The sequence below is a fragment of the Pollicipes pollicipes genome, unplaced genomic scaffold (assembly GCF_011947565.3).
Source record: "Pollicipes pollicipes isolate AB1234 unplaced genomic scaffold, Ppol_2.1 Scaffold_6686;HRSCAF=7923_pilon_pilon_pilon, whole genome shotgun sequence".
In the NCBI taxonomy this organism is placed as follows: Eukaryota; Metazoa; Arthropoda; class Thecostraca; order Pollicipedomorpha; family Pollicipedidae; genus Pollicipes; species Pollicipes pollicipes.
The window spans coordinates 45,362,130-45,375,292 of record NW_023596921.1 but is presented as its reverse complement, the minus strand read 5'-3'; the positions used below and the strand labels follow the sequence as shown (position 1 = coordinate 45,375,292).

The following is a 13,163-nucleotide window of genomic DNA, read 5'->3' as shown; positions in this document are numbered from 1 at the left end:
TACTCGATCTTTGCCGATCCATGGCGGCGTCTGGCAGCTCCGAAGACAAAATGTATGCACATAAATGCATGAAGTACAATTTCTGGAAAGTTGATGGTTTTCTTTTTTCAAAGTCACTTCACACGGACAAAATTTAGCACTTAGTAAGGCGGCGACAGCTGTTTGTGGGTGCATGAGAAATGGCACAGTCCAAGCAATGCGACCAGCAGTCGGCCGTCCAGCAGGTACCGCGATTACGAAGCCACTGCTGAGCCCAGCAAGATTCCCACCCCGCTCCAAACCTGGCAAGAGTCCCTGCCGTGGCCCGTTGTGTCGTGGGCGCAGATCTTGGTGTCGCCGAACCCTGGGGCGAAGTCCTGCTGGAAGTTGTTGCCCAGCGTCCTGTAGTGAGCTTCGCAAGTAGCCGTATCGACCAGCGGCAGACGCACTTCCTGCAGAACGGCCGACGACTCGCCGCCTGCAAAACAGTAGTCCTGTGCTGCCAGCGTTGTCAAAACACCATTGTCTGTGTTCGAGATTGTGGAAGTTTTCGCGTCAGGTGCAACCAACATGGATGAAGTGATAGGACAGCAGCGTGCTGTACGAGGTAATAGTTGTTGCATAAGACGAGATGATATCAGGATAATAGATGATAGCTGGGTTATCTAACGACGCATTCAACGTTTTCGCTTATTTAGCGGCAACATGTCTCACGCCGCTCGCCGCTGGCGCTGTGCCGCATGGGAAGCACGGCTCATTGAGTATCGGGCTTTCCGTGCCATTCATCATGCATATGAGCCTCGAGATAGACGATGAAAATGAACGAGTTATCTGGTGAGCCGCAGTCTGGGTGAATCGTAAAGCCGATCAGAGCTGAAACCGTTTAGCTTGGAGCGGGCTGTCGGTTCCTGTATTTATGGCTAAGGCCAGCCATAAAATGAATTACGAGTGGTTAAGGCGCAGGGCACGTCGCGGTAATATAATTCGGATTGGGTCGTTCGGGTGCAATCAGCTGAAGTCTGGCCTAGTTTACTTCGAGAGTCAAAGTCCATTGTGCGGATGTTTTGAAACCTGTGCCGTGCCGTAGATGCACTGCGACCAAATGCATGCAAGCGAAAGCAAATAAATCCCGAGCAAACATTGAAATGAACTTGATTTGGGAAAAGCCAAACATTCTTCAGGAAAACACGGAGCGGCAAAACACGGCGACGAGCTGAAAACTGGGACCTCCATCTCACCGTACAGGACTTGTGGCGCCAGTTCCGATCAACCGAGCACAGTCTGGCTGTGATCATGTGACGCGGCCTCCGCACCGCAGTGTCGGCCACTCACCGAAGTCGGTGTGGCCCCAGCCGGCCAGGGACGTCCACTGGCCGGTGAGGTTGACCCCGGCTGGCGGCAGGCACACGGGCCTCACGAGCGGCCCCAGTCGCGCCGCAGTGCTCAGGCGCAGCAGCGCCAGGTCGTTGTGCTTGCGGTAGTGCTCGTACGCCGGATGCAGGTAGATGCGATCCACCAGCAGATCCTGGTGCGCCGCGTCCGTGTCGTAGTGCAGGTCAAAGTCGCCAACGCGCACCAGCAGGCGGTTCCTGGCGGGAGGGTACGCGCCGGCCGTGATCGCCAGTCGCTGCTGGGCTCGGCTCCTGCGTGTGCAAAGGCAGGGTCTCGGGATGGTCTCCGGGGTCAGGTGACCGGCCATACGTCACCTCCTACTGTGTCAACAGGTCATCCCCGGCCCGTAACAATCTGTGTGTTCTGTGTGTTCGTCTTTAGGCCAGCGAATGTGCCTATGCTATGATGGCACAAACGAAGATAGCCAGATCACTGTGCACTGCGCAAGGGCAGAGAGAAGTTCCTTGTTGTGCGCTTTGGCACGTACGAGCCGCGCTTTCATGCTCGACACGCCCGAAACAAGGTCAGGTGCCCTTCTGACGACGGGCAGGGCCTGCAGGTCCCCAATTTAATACACACCTCATTAGAATGCATGGCCGCAGGGATGGAGACGCGCGGACGCGACCGTACGCGATCACACCGGCTTAGCCGCCTCGGCCGTCCCGCCGGCAGAGCCCAGGCCTCGGCACGCACGCCTGGGCGGTTTTGATATGCATTGAATACGCAAAGCGACTCGGAGATGGGCTCGGAGGCGACAGGGCGGAGCGAGAGGGCTGCTGGAGGGTGGTGACGCCACTCGAGCAGACAAGCCTGCGGCAGTGTGACAGGTTCGAGCCTGTTAGCTTTGCGACTCAGGCGTCGTGCGCATGCGTCCTTTTCCTTCCTATCTCGCCGGCGGCCCACGTCATGATCCCCTTATCTCCTTGGCTTACGTGACCAATTACGTGTTTCTGCCGGAGCTGAGCGCCGTATGTGCGTAATTCTGTCCCCGCTCCCGTCAGCATCCCGCATCTCTGCCGTATCGCTTCCGTCGAACCTCCACCTCTCTCCTCGTCACTGTCTGGTCACTGTCAAATGAGGGCCGTCCATGGAGGCACAGTAACGTTTCAGTTACCACCGGGAACCCGGGGGTCCACATCGCGGACCCAGGGCCCCACTTCGTCACTGAAGGCGATTTGACTTAGAATTCGGTGAGCTTTTTGGGCTCTGGTTCCCATTTTGATGTCTTGGAGAACCATTTTGCATGTTTTAGAAACCCCGCGGACGTCTTAAAACCAGGCGTTGACCGGTATATTCAACGGCACACTACTGACAAAGGTAGGACAAATTTACCCCCTTCCCCCACCCCTCTCTCTGCTCACTTCAAGAACGGCCGGGCCGAATTCAAAAGTTTAAATAGTACTCAGCAGCGACGTGGCGTGCGGTCAAACAGATACCTCAAAACAGACCTACGCCTCTCCGCTGCCCCGTCAGAGCGTCAACGCGGCAGACCTGAGCCCCGTCGCTGCTGTGGGCCCGTGCACATCTGGGCTCGGCCAATGTGCTCTGTGATGCATTTCAAGCCACTAATCAGTCATTGCCACAGGTAGCTACTTGAAACGTAGTACAGGCAGTTCTCATACTCGTATTCAGGCTACCTTCCTCCATTATGTGATAATTTTTAGTCTAAGGTCAAACATTTTTAGCGTGGATTTTACAAATAGCTTTATACTTTGGCATGCCAACATTTCAATGTGTAACATCGAAACAACACAACCGGGCGTGCCGCTTGGGAACTAATTGGCTCTTAAAACCCGTCCACGGACGTTGGAAATATTTTTCCGTTTCAGTCATATACCAATATGCGTACAGCAATGCACTTTTGCCAAAAGACAGCAAACATGACGTTACTCTGACGTCACTCGCGCTCGATCTGCCGCGGCCCTACAGTTGTTATTTTGGCCTAAAGCATATAGTGTGTCCATTAACAGCTGCTACAAATTTCGCGCCGGTTCTCGGCGCCTTTCTGAGATATCTCGAACATTCGATGGGAGGCGTGAATTTGACCACGCTGCTCCAGGCTAATGCTTGGTTAAGCTGCAAATAGGCACTGAGGTCTTCGGTCCAGGAGGCCCCATTACTTCCAGGCGGAGTGGGTTGGGGAATGGTCCCAAAAGTCCTTGGCCACACCACTCTCGTGGTTCCACATTACAGAATTATCACATAACACGCTTTTCCATGAAGTTACGTTTGTCCATGATCTGCAGCATGTTCAACTGGTTCACAAAATCCCACGTTTTTTTAAAGAAAGTTGCTATATCTTAAACAACATTAGTACTGATCAGGCGTAACAGCTTCTCATAAAAATGCTGCCCTCACGCCGACACCGCAAGACGGAGCAGGAATCTTTCACCAGTAAGTCTTCGTCAGAGAAGGCTTCTGAACGCATCGCGTGGCATTGTGCGCCTTTTCCTTCGATTTGGGCTGCGGGCCGGTGCGAGAAAGGCGCGGCGCCAGCATATCAATGCCGTTCCCAAGCACCAGGAAACAATCAGCAATCAAGAACAACAGGGCCGGCCGGCGTAGTGTCATCATCCGGCTTCGCACGCGCGGCCGACGGCGGGGCCTCACGCATACAAAGCTGCTGCACTCACTTCTGGAACTGGCCGAGGCAGTGGGCGGCCGTAGCAACGAACCGCTCGTTCAACAGAGCGCCGCCGCAGAACCAGCTGATGCGGCTCGGCCGCTGCTCGCCGATCAGCGCCTGTCGGGCGGGGGGGGGGGGGGGGACGTGTGAGAGCGGTGCGGCTGGAAGATGAGAGCTACGCCGCAGCTGCGCGCCGGACTGGCGTCTCCTTCGTGGCCAGCCGCCGAATCACGGTCGGCCTAACGGCTTTGTGGTTCGAGATGTATTTGGCGGGCAGCGTTTTCAAATCAGCGGACGTCGGGGCAGGAGAAAAGCGCCGTGAAATGGCTGGGTTTGGAATCGTTGCTTCGGTTGAGAACGTTGACAAGTTTGTTCGTGAGGCTACCGTCATTTGTCCGGGTACAGCGCGGTCTGGTTGCAAGACGACTGCTGCGCTCGACATGCGGCAAGTGAGCAAAAAACGTGATGTCCAAAAGCAATTTAATTCTCTGAAACTTCTTCGATTGTTTGTGTTGCACGGCTCCACCAGCCGTCCAAAAACGTCGCAGGCCGGTCGACACGCCGAGCGTCTATTGTAATCTTACCAGAGACAGCGATGATCGCGCTCATTATTTCTGTTGGCAACCACAAACGGGGGTCTTAGGCTTGAGGTGGCACAGCTGTTAGCATCAGAGCGTGAGTGATGCCGGGGGTGGCATTTAAATTTTGACCGGCAAAATTAGGCTGAGAATGTGATGTTAACGTGGTGGATAACAAAAAACAGCTTTAAAACCAGCTTAAAGAGCTTGCAATGCCACCAACCGTGTAGCTATTGTGTGTGAACGTAAATTAATCGGAGAATTCGAAAAAGATCAGACTAATGGGGTGTCAGCGATGCTTGAAGCCGTATGGTTACGTCGCACCACCGTTATCCCAGAAGCTATTGCAAACATATTGTAAACTACAGTATTTATAAGTGATATTTGTACTAACCGAATAATACTGAAAGGACCATGGGGATTAAGGATAAATAAACCCAACGAACAGAGCAGAGCGTCAGGAGAATCTCTGACGTGCTTGCCGGCCTGTGACGATCTGTGCACAGCCACTATTCGACGTGGCACGCATCAGAAGTCCGACAGTCGGTGCAACTTACGATCCACGGCCAGCGACCGATGATGGCGTCCTGGCCTCCGGTTGAAACTGCACCTCGCCCAGCTGCTGGCTCACGCGCCGGCGGTACTCCTCGAGAAGATCCCGAACGGGTCGTGTAGCGCTCGTCCGCCGGCACGGCGCGACGCCCCCGCCGGCCGCGGGCGGCGGCTCCGTGTACGGCGCGAAGTCGGGGTCGTACTCGGGCCCGTGTCGTACTGACGAGCGTCGAAGCGGTCGAAGAGTGGTCGGGCGGCGAGGCGTGGGAGCGGTCGAGTGCCCCGCCGCCGCCGCCGCCGCCCAGCTCCACTCGTCGAAGTCGGCGCGCACCGTAGGGGGGGAGAGCCGCAGTCTGGCGGCGGGGCAGCGGCGGGTCAGGGGTAGGAGGGCGGCAGCCGCAGGTCAGCGGCAGGGACGTCATGCCACCTGCCGTGTTGACATGGCGCCAGTTTGGCGGCGAGCAGCCGCAGGTCAGGGGCAGGACGTCATGGTAACCGGCCGTGTCGGGCATCCAACCGTCTACCCTCTCTAGTCTATACCAGAGCCAGCTCAGCTAGCCAGGTAGAAGTTAGCGATCTGGGTAATTCGTCAAAGCCGCACATATTTCCAAAGCAGGGGCGACGCTTGAGACTGTGACTGGAAAGACAGAAAGACGGACAAGGCAGACAGAGACAGACAGACAGACAAAGACAAAGACAGACTGGAAAGACAAAGACAAAGACAGAGTGTATGCAAGCCTAAATGTAGGTTACAGTGCACAGCGCACTGTCAAAGGCGATGTTCATGTAGAGAGTAAATTTTGCGTTGAAATTGCCTGACTGAGCTTGAGGCGCTGAGTGCGAGCGTTAGCGTTACGACGTTAGTCAATATCTAATGTTTTTCTTTGTTGAAATTAGATGCGCCTTTCCTTCCGCTTAAATTTTTGCATGCATCTTCACCGCGCTCCTAGCCTTACTTAAAGTTTTACCATGGCACAGGAAGTGGGCGGCTGGGAGGGAACTGGGATGAAACCCTCATGCAATTATAGACAGGTTCAACCTCTGGAATAAATCGCATAGCCCTCTACCTTACTCCTTGAACAATGGCTAATGACATTGTCCCAAGCTTTCCTAGGTTCCTGTGCTCCACCGTGCCATCGCTCTCCGGTGAGAAATTAATTGTTTTAGCTATGTTGTCGCCCACCAGATGGCCGTCCTTGACTATCGTATAGCCGCAGCCTTAGCGTAGATAAAATTAAGCCAGCTTTGTGCATTCCTTCCCAGGACTCGAGCTAGGGATGCCCAATGACTCAACAGGTTTACCATCATGGCTTGCCCATGGTCAGAATTTTAACAATGTTTATCCGCCTCCCCCCCCCCCCTCCCGAAGCGTCATGAGAGATTTCGGCGCTGATTGACCTTGTCAAACCATAACGACAGCCGCGGTCAGAGCAATGGTAGCTTATATTCAAAGGCCACCAGCAGCAGCCATCGCAACGCAGTCGTCCTTTTCTCGAACGGCACAAATAACAAAACAAAAATACTGCTGAACATTCAGGCAGAGGCAAAGATGGTTGACGGTTTCAGCCAGCTAGACTCCTCTGCCACACGCCCATGCGTACTAATTGTTCCAGGGCGCATCACGACAATCCGCCTGCCTTTAGCCCAGTTCGCCAGCTGCGAAGAAACTCATGTGGAGGCTGTCACTGGTGTAGCCGCGACTTGCCTGTAACATGTAGGTGCCTTTTCCTGCTCACACGCGCTTGAGAAGTTCAGCCAGCAACTGACACCGGTAGGTGTCTTACATCACGCCAGACTAAAGCCCACCACATCACCTGTCTCACATCACGCCAGACTAAAGCCCACCACATCACCTGTCTCACATCACGCCAGACTAAAGCCCACCACATCACCTGTCTCACATCACGCCAGACTGAAGCCCACCACATCACCTGTCCTCACATCACGCCAGACTAAAGCCCACCACACCACCTGTCTCACATCACGCCAGACTAAAGCCCACCACATCACCTGTCTCACATCACGCCAGACTAAAGCCCACCACATCACCTGTCTCACATCACGCCAGACTGAAGCCCACCACAATCACTTGTCTCACATCACGCCAGAACTGAAGCCCACACATCACCTGTCTCACATCACGCCAGACTAAAGCCCCACCACATCACCTGCCTCACATCACGCCAGACTAGAGCCTACCACATCACCTGTCCCGCATCACCGCCAGACTGAAGCCCACCACATCCCCTGTCTCACATCAACGCCAGACTAGAGCCCCCACAATCACCTGCCTCTCTGCAGCTTAACGTACTACAACTCACCTTAGTTTGGAAATAGCATTGTTTGCCAGATGCACCCAGGCGCACGTAGATGCTTAGCATAACTCGTATTACTTCACTTTGGTTGTCAAAGTCGGCACAAGTCTCCGTAATTCCATTTGTCCTAAACGTTTTGCAAGAAAGTTAAGAAGCCCTGGGAGTTATCACTTTTGGGATAGCATCTCAGTTTGGGCAGAACTATGAGTACCCTTAGGGAATGAATAGCTTATTGGGTTGGATACAGATTTGGTGAAAGCTAAGTGTAGGGGCACGGCTAATGGCAATGCGTTTAAGAAATGTCGGGCTGATTTCTCACAATACCATACAGAGTTAAAGGCTACAGTTTCTTTAGTAATGACTAGCTCTATGCACACTACTTTTGCAATGATAAAAGCAAAAGAGCAGGTTGGGTTATACACTTTCCAGAAACTCTTGCACAATTTAGCACGTAAGAAACACGCATACGAGTGGGTAACGGGTGGATCAAACTGATAAGGAAAACATAGACGGTGTTGTGGATACAGTCCCATGGGAAGAGCTATGGTTTGAATAAAGGAATTTTGATCTGTGAAGGCCTCTACCCTAAATGCAAATGATTCAGTGTGAAGCAGGCATTAACCCACGCTCAGGTGGGGAAAATTTGACCTTCGATTGTGTTTTCCAGAATCGTCCACGCCAAACCTTATAAGGCTATAACCAATCAAAAAATCGATTGGCATAAAAGCACCTTAAAAGCTCTTTGAAATATGATAGGACAGAGTCCGTCCATGACTGTTAGCTAAGGCAACCCTCCGCCCCCCCCTCCCCCCCAAAAAAAACAACTAAATCACTCTTGTACTGTGGAGCTGGACAAAAAGGGTAGTTTTCGACGCTTACTTTGAATATCATGATCACGGGAATATCAGACTTACGATATCCATCAGACATCCTATTTAATTGTTATGAAGGTCAGGGGAGGTCACTGGCCTGAAATGACCCGAGAAAACCTTTGGGTTTTGGAAACACCACCAATCGCAGTCTTTCATGCTAATCTGACTCAAAGATAAAAACCAATCTTGCGGGCTTTTGGTATTTGCTTGGGCCTTTTGAATGGCCAAATAAGGTCACTGAAACTGACATAATAATCACCTGTGACTTTTTACTTAGAAGAGATATTTAGGTACAGGTGGTTGCATGAGGGGGGTCTGAGTACACTTAGATATAAATCCGGTGTTTCGCCTCGTTTGACCTTACCTTGCCAGAACTTCACGGCCTAGTGACCTCAACATTGGTGCAAGTTCACTTATGAGCCTGCGTGCCCAATCAAGCTAGTATTTCTGTCTCACTTAGCTTTTGAGGTATCACAGGGTCAAATTGCTCCCCAGCCCCTCCCACTCGAGTGCGTCGCGTTCATAACCGGCCACCCGGGGCGCGTGTAGAATTGATCACGGCACCAATGTGAACAATCAGACGCCCCACCAGATTGCTGGCCTTTGTATGAGCATTCGATGGTATCAGTGGTCTTGGCAGGATGACCTACCCTAGCATCGCCGTTGCTGGTCGAACACCGGGTGATTATTGCACGCCGCTATGCCGTGACTGCTACGCATTTGCTCCAAACTTAGCAACTTAGACTAGCAACAGTACATTTCTACAAGAGCCAATGGGAACACAACAGATAAATGACACCCGACTTAAATATTTTTTTTAAATAAGCAGTTCTGAACCCTTGCCTTCCACATAGACTTGCTCATCTCTCATCTATGGCTGGAGACATCATGGTGTAATCTTGGTTTCACATAATGCAGGTTTCCCCCCGCCCTGAAGCACACAGTTTCCGAGCAGTGCATGGCTGTAATGTAGGTGCATACGCAGAATTTTGCAACTTAGCACAACTAACTTTTTCTGCTGGAAATCCCAGCTGGGCACATGAAAATCTCTAGCAATCAACACTTCACGTTCATGATTTATTTAGGTTACGTGTCTATCTCGAATATTACATAATCAACGATTAGTCCACGCACGTACCCACGCCTTACATAAAGAACAGCTGACGCCACGTTCAACAACTTAGATAGGGGAGCACAATTCTCCCGGTCATTACTACTACTAATGCTCCTGCTATTAAGAGATTTATCGAACCGTACCAAGACACTCCGGTTCCGTTTATTACTTGAGTGAGGCGAATATGTGATCTCAACAAGGTCACCAATCAAACCCATGTCATCAAATCAAATGTCCATCATCAGGTCATGAAAAAACTGAATGTCAACACTTTTGCACTGCATCGTTCAGAGCTGACGGGGACACAGCGTTTTGGCCTTGTGCTGCAATGTACACACTTGTCTTCCATAGGATCGATGTTCAAGCAAAGCTTTACTTGAATATCGCACCACAAAGAGTGAACGACAGCCAAAAAATGACCCGCAGCCAATCGGGAGTACCTGCCTCTTGTTTCCCATTTATTTACACCACGTTTTTAGAGGCGCCCATTCCCGCCGCGGTAACATCAACATCATTGATTTTGCCCTCGCCTTGTGCCGCTGACCATACCACCAGCCGACCAGCGTCAGCTGCCCTCCGAGTGCGTCAGTTTTAGCCCGACTGTGAGCATTCCCACGGCCTACAAGCCATCTGACGCTGCGCGCGCGGAAGCTTATGCAGTCCTTTGTTGATTATTCGAATTAGGGCCCTTTGTCTGTCGGTCGAGCGAGCTGTTTGCACAGCATTCTCGTGCGGCAGTGCCGCCGGCGCTGCCAGTCACGCATGAACCGCTCCACAAACAGGTGCTCCGGGAAACGCTTTGGAAACGCCAGCCGAGCGCCGGCGAAGCGCAGAAAATGCAGATAATTGCAGGCAGCCAGTCACCAGACGCACAGAAAACAACAATCGACGCAGAACAACGCTGGGAAACGTAGGCAGGGATGTACACCCGGAAGCAAAGGAAATAAAAGACGTGTCAGAACAGCAGCGGATAAGTCAGGACGGCTTTGAGTCGTAGGCAGACTAACACTGTTAAACCAGTGAAGACGAAGACGATTCGCTATTTTCGCTCATGTTTTGTTGCGAAAAGCTATCATTATTTATACATGCGGGACAATTTTTGCCAGATTCACCTGACAAAGTAATCATTCTGTAATGATCCAGTTTTAAAGGAAGTATTCCAAACATTTATATGCTTCGCTCGTATTTGAATCACGTGCGTCCGAGTTCATAAGTTATAGCAGTTCCCTGGAAATCTTTCTGAAGCATTCGGAGAGCTTTTTGTGGGGCTGACATCTCCTACGAGTCCTCTTCCGCCACGCCAATATCAGCTCCGAGCTTTGGGCTGTCTGTCGCAAAGGAGACGAGTTGGCGGCCCATTGAGAGCAGCGCTGGCAGAGAGAAAGCAAAGTAATCACGCCAGGTTGTGTTTTTGCGGCAACTCGTACTGATGATAAGACGGTTAGACGATGTGGCAGAGACCGGCTTTTACACGGGGGCCCTGCCCGTTTGTCCGTTGCGCAACTTTCGCCGTATGTGTGCGCAGAATTACACTTTTTTCGTTCCAAGCAATGCGCTAGCGATTGTTGGCAAATATGTTGGGGCGTCAGCCTGAACATTAACGTGAGCTGGAACTGCGACCCCAAGCAAAGCACGATGGAGCAAAGGCAATGGCGGTGTTTCGGATGAAAGACAGAACTCGTGAACACCCAATGCAAAAAGCCAACAGATTGGCCTTAACTTTCAGCACCACTTGGGCGATCAATGCCAGCACCGCGCTTGTCTCTTCAGTGCACGGAATGCAACATCTGGCACTAGTGGAGCACTTAGTGCAAACGCTTTCTGCTCATATCCATTGAACCCGAAATGCGCTTTTAGGATGTCGAACATTCCGGGTGATAATGGATACAAAGCCAACGTTGTTCGGCGTCGTAAAAACTAATGCACCAAACGAGCTGAGTTTGCAGTTTTGCTCATGTTCAATTATTAAAAACGATCTCCCATCCACCAAATGCCCCCTCCCCCCCCCCATAATGGCAGCGAATGACTGTAACGCCAGACGGGGGCTGAACACCCATATCGCCAGCCTGACCAGTGTCTGCGCCACAAATCGCGTGGATCGCTATGAATCTTGTGTATGCCATACTCGATGACCTTCCGCGGGCCTTTCAGGTCACGCACGTGTGCGTTGTATGTGCATACACGACAGGCGTTCCATTTTGAGGCATGCCAGCACAGCAGTCTTGAACACTTGCTTGCTGTCGGGGTCCTCGTTATGTGCAGATTTAACTTTCGATCCCTAGCTCTCGATCCTAGTTCTCGATCCCTAGCTCTCGATCCCTAGCTCTCGATCCTAGCTCGCAGACCCCAGCTCTCGATCCTAGCTCTCGATCCTAGCTCTCGATCCTAGCTCTCGATCTCTAGCTCTCGATCTCCAGCTCTCGATCCCCAGCTCTCGACCCCTAGTTCTCGATCCCTAGTTCCCGACCCTAGCGCACGATCCCCAGCTCTCGATCCCTAGCTCTCGATCCCTACCCCTCGATCCCTAGCTCCCGATTTATCGGGCTTTGTGAACAGGCGACCGCTCCAGCGGGCCAGGCCAAGTCATACCATCGGCGTGGGTAAACGGACTGGCCTGTCTCTTTCAAGACTGACAATGTCTCTGACCTCCATGCGACGTCTGCGGGTTGGCATAAGAGATGTTCATGGATGGGATAAGTCCATGGGTTGTTGGTTCATTCCCGGATGGGGTTGGTCGATTTCGTAGCATGAGACAGAAACGCAAATATGGACCGGACCGAATTTTCAGATTTTCCAACTCACATGAATTGGACGGGTGGAAAACGAAAGTACTACAACAATCACAAGCTTGCTCTTCATGTGTGACATTGAGACATTAATTGAGAGAAGAATCGCAAGCCGACAAGATGTGGTAGTTTTAATGTTAAGCTTTGTGAAAGAAGAGTAAATAACTCATTTACACATTCTATTGACAAATTTTCTATAGAATAGATACCACTGGCAGATTGGAGCCAATAAGTCACAAACATAAAAGGCGATCTGAAAACCTTAAATTTTCAGCAAGGTAACTTAAGCTCTCAATAACTCTCACACTTGTCTTGATGCAGCACAAATAGCGGATGTCATCGTACTGGCAGTAACCCCTTGTAACCCAAGTGGGTGGCATGACTTGATTGTCTTGACATGACTTGACTTGTCTTGAGACAGCACAAATGGCGAGTACCATCGTATTGACAGCAATCCCTTGCAACCCAAGTGGGTGGCATGACATTTACTTGCATGCTGTAAATCGTTTCCTTCATGCATCATGCAAAAAAATCATGCCCTGGGAAGACATCGAAGCACGCACGGATTTTATGCTTTGTATATCTTTTTTTCATTTTCCACCACACTTGCGTAATTTCGGGATCAACTATGCAGTTTGGAGGATATGCTTCCATTTGTAGCCGTTTAGAATGGCAAGGACTCATTATATAGAGAGCCAGGACGGCCAGCTGGTGAGTGGGCGTCCCACCACAGACAGTTCGGTCATGACGTCACAGCTGCGGGTCAGCTGCGGGCCTCTGCAGTCAGCTGCAGTCCTGCACACCTTAGCAGCTGGCTATGATATATGCGGATATCATAGCGTGGCACGTGAAAGGTGGCATCTGCATTTCACATGCCACATTTGGAAAACATTGAAACACCTTTCGTAGCCGCAGAAGAGGCGCTCAGGGCGCATGAATGGAGTGATGG

General features: G+C 51.5%; 1 protein-coding gene across 1 annotated transcript in view; it reads right to left on the bottom strand.

Moving 5' to 3' along the window:
• The window catches only part of LOC119108421 (coagulation factor X), a 20,616-nt gene extending 13,775 nt beyond the window's left edge, over positions 1–6,841 (bottom strand). Inside the window, exons 1-5 of the mRNA XM_037231992.1 lie at positions 6,833–6,841; positions 5,352–5,480; positions 4,005–4,114; positions 1,312–1,568; positions 299–457 (exon numbers count right to left, since the gene is read on the bottom strand). Of these exons, the coding sequence (XP_037087887.1) occupies positions 299–457; positions 1,312–1,568; positions 4,005–4,114; positions 5,352–5,480; positions 6,833–6,841 (664 nt within the window). The remainder of the gene's footprint in view (positions 1–298; positions 458–1,311; positions 1,569–4,004; positions 4,115–5,351; positions 5,481–6,832) is intronic.
• Positions 6,842–13,163: the final 6,322 nt, after the last annotated feature.